This window comes from Condylura cristata, unplaced genomic scaffold (assembly GCF_000260355.1).
Source record: "Condylura cristata isolate star-nosed mole 26May11 unplaced genomic scaffold, ConCri1.0 scaffold00031, whole genome shotgun sequence".
Lineage (NCBI taxonomy): Eukaryota > Metazoa > Chordata > Mammalia > Eulipotyphla > Talpidae > Condylura > Condylura cristata.
Genome location: NW_004567132.1, coordinates 16,994,168 through 17,000,454, shown reverse-complemented (window position 1 = coordinate 17,000,454; position 6,287 = coordinate 16,994,168). Strand labels below are relative to the sequence as shown.

At 44.7% G+C, this 6,287-nt stretch overlaps 1 protein-coding gene across 1 annotated transcript; it reads left to right on the top strand.

The window, feature by feature from the left end:
• The first annotated feature begins 2,376 nt into the window (after positions 1 to 2,376).
• LOC101632531 (retinol dehydrogenase 11) lies at positions 2,377 to 6,253 on the top strand. Its single transcript, XM_004691364.1, has 6 exons — positions 2,377 to 2,515; positions 2,654 to 2,896; positions 3,187 to 3,276; positions 5,359 to 5,547; positions 6,041 to 6,147; positions 6,233 to 6,253. Exons 1-6 carry the CDS (start codon positions 2,377 to 2,379, stop codon positions 6,251 to 6,253), a joined length of 789 nt encoding a protein of 262 aa, XP_004691421.1.
• Positions 6,254 to 6,287: the final 34 nt, after the last annotated feature.

Here is a 6,287-nt window from a genome sequence, read left to right as displayed (position 1 = left end):
AACATGTCCTCTCACCAAACAGTTGTGATGCTGAGCACCACTCTATGTGCGTTACTCCTGTTACTCTGAAGGCCGTCGTGGTGCCTTCTAAGATCATCTGGGACTAGAGATTCTAGACTTCAAACAGCTCCCACAAGAGGCAAAGAATGCCACCTTAAGCATCTAACTCCTCTAGCCTACTGGCTAAATCCAACAAATTGATCTTCAGGTCTCATTATCAGAATGGGTTATGATTGGATTGGGTATATTATGCCTTTTGTGTTTTCTTTCAGTGCTAAAGTCTCTCTGTCCCTTGTTCCAGAGGACTGACCAAGCTGAGGCTATGCAGACCCTTCTACAATGATCACTTTATTAGCCCCTTCCTGTGCTTCCTGATTCTGCTAATTCTGACCTAATAAAAAAGGGGGAAATGTGGGAGCTTGGATTATCATGCCCCTCAACTATTCTGTGTCTTTACCTCGGTTATTCTTTGCTTTGACTATTCTGCACCTTTCAGTGTATAGAAACAGGGAAAGTTGATGAGGAATCTCTCAGGGCAAAAGTCCTGATCCATACACGCTGAAAACAGCATGTGCAGAAACAGCAGTGGATGTTATGGTTAGAGTAGAATAAACACTAAGCGGTCACTCTGCATTCACTGTTTGTCTGCTTGCTTCTTTGATCTTTTAAATTTTCTATCAGATTCTAAATAAAAATGAGACTGCCCTTGGAGCTGGGTTGCATGTCTGTGGAGTAGCCCCCTCTAAGCTTCTCATTGTTTTGCACATGGACTCTAAGTAATCCTTTTCATCCCACTACTACACGTTGAAATGAAACACAAAAACATGAGGAATTAGATTTTTTCAATTTATATTTTTTGTTTTGTGAAGGCTGTTATATGGTAATGCAGTAATTTATTCTTTCCATTAATGATGACTATTTGTGAACATTTATATATATAGTTTTAAAGGATTTATTTATTTATGCCTACAGAACTGGGGTACAGGCCAGAGGTGCAGAGGCTGGTGAGAGGATTCACCAGAGACAGAGCGGGGTACAGAACAGGCAGATCTACGAAGTACACTGCTGAGGGGAGCAGGGGCGGGTCAGGAGAGGTCTGCCACGCCATGTAGTCACCTCCGGGGCAGGCGCCATGTAGTCACCTCCGGGGCAGGCGGGGATCGAACTCATGCGGAAGTGGCTTTAGCTTCTTAGTGCATATTTGCCTGCTGCACCACCAGGGAGGCTCTGTGAACATTTATATTAATGGAACTTTAAGAGAAATTCAACTTTGAAAAACTTCAACATTGTTTTATTAATAAGAGAGATGAAATAATAGTGGTCAAAAATTTATGTCAAAAAACTTAAAGCAAATGCCTGGTGTTAGTCTACATACAATTCAGTTTGTGGTGCAATAAAGTTCTTTGGCACAGGAAATATTTGCTTTACTAGTAGGGATATCTCTCAATGCGGGGATGACCTTTTCTTGGTATTTCTTCTGCCACTGATTTTTAGCATAGTAATCTGTGATGGCATGAATGGACTGGAATAGAGAGGTACTCCTCAGCATGTTCATTTCAAATAGAAGTACATTACCAATAACTATAAAAATGGGGAGGTTCAGAGACAATGCAAATGCCCAGTAGTTTGAGGCCAATGGGTTAAGCCCAGGGAATTGAGCCAAGAATAAATGATATAAAGTATGAAGCCAATTTAGGAATTTAAGAAAAGGACAAGTAATTGCCCTTTTTAGCAATGGCATTAAATGAATTTTCTACCATTTTTCCTGTGGCTTGAGACAATCTGATACCGGCTAGGAGAGATCTTCAACCTCAGGTTCTTCTTGTACCCATCATGGTCCCTCCAGACAGCTCCACCACCTCAGCTCAGAGTCCCACTAGCAAGTCCTGGCCAGAGAGCTGCAGATGTGGTGAGAGGGAAGAAAATGCTGGAAAAGGCCAAGTGGTCAACGCACTACCGGCTGCCTCCTCAGCTCCATTCCCCAAGAAGTTTGATTTCTAGCTTCTCTAATTCCTGGTGCACTATTAGTTTACACGTTAGGATACAAACACAAATTTCACTTGGAAACAAATTTGGGACTATGCAGAAATGATGGAATCCGGTATTTACTGGTTTTTGCACTTGGGTTAGCAGCTAAAGTGAGGCAATCCCTTAACAGTCAAAAGATTTAAGGAGGAACTTAAATCATTGCTGTCAAATAGGGTGCTTGAACAAGCCTGAGAGTAGGTGCCTCCTTAAATGACAACTCCACTCCTACTTTGTAGCCAGTCCTCAACTCTGATAGGCACCTACCACTCCTCACTCTGCTCCAGCGTTTCTGGGCCAGCAGTATCCATTATGTCCGGATGGTCTCAGCTTAGGATGCTGGGCCGGGGTATGAGCTATGCCCTCACCATTGTTTTCATCCTGCAAAGACTCTACATGCGTTTCTGGAGTAAGACTCATCTTTGGAACCCCCAGAACTGCTCTACAGATCTGACAGGGAAGACTGCAGTAGTGACTGGGGCCAATAGTGGTGAGTGCTTCTCCCATTTGGTCAACTCACCAGTGGCTCAGCTCCCGCTAGACTCAATGGGAGGGCAGGGAGGAGGGTCTACCCTGTCCCCCCCTCAGTTCCACTGAGCTACTCATTCCCCAGGCTACCCTCCCACAGGCATTGGGAAGGCTTTGTCCCTGGAGCTGGCTCGCCGAGGGGCTTGTGTGATCCTTGCCTGTCGCAATCATGAACGTGGACAGCAAGTCCTGGCTGAGATCCAAGCAGCAACAAAGGGCAACAGTCATGTCCTGCTTGGTCAGGTGGACATGAGCTCTATGACCTCTATCCGGAGCTTTGTCCACTGGCTTCTGCGGGAGCATCCTGAGATACACCTGTTGGTTAACAATGCTGCAATCTGTGGTATGTGCCTTGCCAGGCTTCTCCAAACACATTTCAGGAACCTCTGATTCTAGCTCAGGGACCCCAGAACCAGCACTCCCAAAACTTAACCCATTCATCTTGTTGAAACACTCTAATTCACACACTACCCTGAAAAATCTGTCTCAAGTTATAGCCTCAAATTTCATTGTCCCCATCTTTGCATATATATGTTCTTGTATTTCTATTTGTATTGAACTTCAATAGATGACCCCCACCCAAGATCTTGTCTCCTTTCATCACCTACCATCTGTGTTCTAATCTCCTCCCAGGATTATCCAAGACACTTACCCCAGAGGGCCTTGAACTCACCTTTGCAACCAACTACATTGGGCCCTTTCTGCTCACAAATCTACTCCAAGGTAAGGAAAGTTAGGTGTCTATCTTGTGTGTTGCCCCTACTTCTCCATAACCCTAGTATTTTTGTGATTTACTGTCTCCCCTGGCCACCACCTCTTCTCGTCAGTTCAGCTGCTTGGTGAGCGATAACCCAGTATACTTTTGTTGTACATGGTAGAGAACCTCCATGGCCTAAATCAGGAGGAGGAATAATGGAATTTGTCAATCCAAAACACAATCAGCAAGGAATCTAAACTCGAGTTTCCTTCCCCCAGACTCAAGTTCCAACTAGACTACTCAGCTAGAAATATTGTCTCAACAAAGGCCTCTTCAGGCAGGCAACTTGCCTCCAAGGACTTGACTTCCTGTTCTCAAAGGGCTCAGCATCCAGGAGAGATATAGATAAACACACCATGCCAGGAGTGAGAGGATTCAAAAGAGACAGAGTGGAGAGCAAGACAGGCGAGTCTACTGAAACACGCTGTTGAGGGAAGCAATGGGTGACACAGGAAAGGTCTACTTCTCCTTATGTGGGTCAGCTCCCTGGAAGGGAGAACTCAAACCCAGGCTGTAGTGGTGGTAGCATTTAGGCTCAACCCCTAGGCCCAACTTCCTGACTTTTTAGTTAAGGTTGTTTGGGTAGACCTTTGACTTGGGATGGGGAGAGTGGATTGCAGAAACTTGTTCTCTTACAAATTTTTTCGGCTGTTTAATAAATTTGTTAGTACATACCCAAAGTACAAAATTCAAAGAATACAATAGGAAATATGCTGGGGGAAATGTCCTTTCTGCTCCTTGTTATCCTCTCTTGGGAGGCAATTACTGTAACCATGGCTTTCATGTGTCCTTAATGACTAAGTTAGCAAGGCAAAACTGAATGATTTGTGCCCTTCCCCCCCAACTGTATCATGCTGACTCTCTACAACACTGTGCTTAGTAATGGATCCTTAACCAGTGTTCCCTCCTGTCTCCCCTTCTCAAATCTAATCTCCCTTCCACCACTTCTAGAAATCATCTTTCATCATATCACTTTCTTGCTTAAAATCATTTGAAGGTACTCTGTCCTGATAGGATCAGCTCTAAACCCCTTCTCTCCATCAACAAGATTCTCTACAGATTGAGAGCTACACCTTCTACCCTTCCATAACCAGCAAATTACCTGTAACTCTTGGACCATACTCTACTTTTATCCCCCTCTGCCTGTGATTTTTGCACACAAGATTTCCTCCATCTGCAATAACCTTTCCCACCCCTACAGGTAGCCAGGTTAGTTCATCTGCTAACACTCAGCCCAGACATCATCCATGAGATGGATCCTGCCTGACCCCTCTGCCTTTCCAGACACCCCCATTTATAGGGGTGTACTCATTTCTGTTCCGTTAGCCCCTTGTACTCTTCTCTGTTCCTGCACTGACATGGCTTTGGAGACTGGTCTCTACTTAGGCTGTGAGCCCCGTTGGGCTTTATGTTACCATGTTTGCAAGCTCAGGCTCCACTGTTGTTTTTATGAATATTTTTCCCCCAACAAATTGAATGCCATCTGCTAATTTTTTACTTATGGTTCTTAAATGTAGGTCTCAAATAGTTTTACATTTGAAAACAATACTATAAACTTGCATGTGGCTACTAATTTTCATGTTTTATATAATCCACTTTTTAAAAAATACAGTTAGGTACTCATTTAAAAAATATTCAACTTGTACTACTGACTGCAATAAGTAATATGTGAATAAGTAAACTACTGAATGCGCAAGTTAAGTGCAAAACTGCTTTCACAGTGTTCCTTGTCTTGCCTTCCTGCACTTAGCCATCAGTAAGGTAAACAAGGGTTTTTTAAATCAGTTCCAGCTGGCAAGTGGGAGAACAGCAAGGCAAAATTCTAAAGGTTAAAAGAGGTGAAAGAGCATTGGGAAAGCAGAGAATGAAGATAAATTCTCTCTCTCCTGTGTCTGGTCTGGGTGCCTGAGTGGGCTCTCTATTGACCCTCTCCTGACAGCCCCGGATGGTCCTCCTTCCTTGGAGCCTCCTGGGGCAGCAGGTTGAGATGGACATGAGAGTTTACACCAGGACTTGAACTGAAGGAATGTGATCCTTTCTCCCCTCAGGGGCTCTGAGGCGGGCAGGATCAGCCCGGGTGGTGAATGTGTCTTCCTTTCGTCATGCGGTTGGGTACATTGATGAAGATCACCTGACAGGGACTGGTGGCCCTTTGACCTTCAACCAGAACTATGACTGTAGCAAACTGCTTTTGGTCTCATTCACTGGGGAGCTCTCCCGGAGACTTCAAGGGACAGGTACCTGCCTCTTGACAACCCTTACTCTTCTAATCCCAATCTTTCACATCACCTCCCACATGTCGAGGCCATAAATATCTCCTATGTGCCCCAAAGTGGCTGTAATCTCTGTAATGGTAATCTATTTATCAACAGTGCACTCTATATTTCTCTCAATCTTGTCTTCATATCTCTTTTTTAAACTCTTCTAATCCTCTTATAACCCACAATATCCTCTCTCAGTTTCCTCCAACACCAATAACATCCACCATGCTCCTCCTCCAGGTCACCCAACACTTTCAAATCTGGTGTCTCCTGACTGCCTTGCTTACTAACATTCCTGCAAGTTGTGGAGCATTGAATTCCCCCCCACACCTCTTCTATGTCTCTAGTCATTTCTACCCCATAGATGTAGTAGAGTCCTCCACAGATTGCACACTTTAGAACCACACATCTTTTCTCCTAATCACCTCCTCTCAATTCACGTTGCACTCTGTGTGGCTCACCCTCTCAGATGTGACTGTGAACAGTGTGGATCCAGGTGTTGTATATACAGAAATCTTGAAGAATTTTTCTTATATGTACCGCTTCATCTTCTGGCTCAGCAGCTTCTTTTTGAAGGTAGGTAGGGGAGGAGCTGGCTCAGCCTGAAGAGACTGGGGTGGGGGAGGGGGGGAAGCACCACTTCGTGGTATGTCCCCAGCAGGCTAAAGCCTACCTGGTGTGACTCCACCAACCCACCTCCCCAATGTCTCCACAGG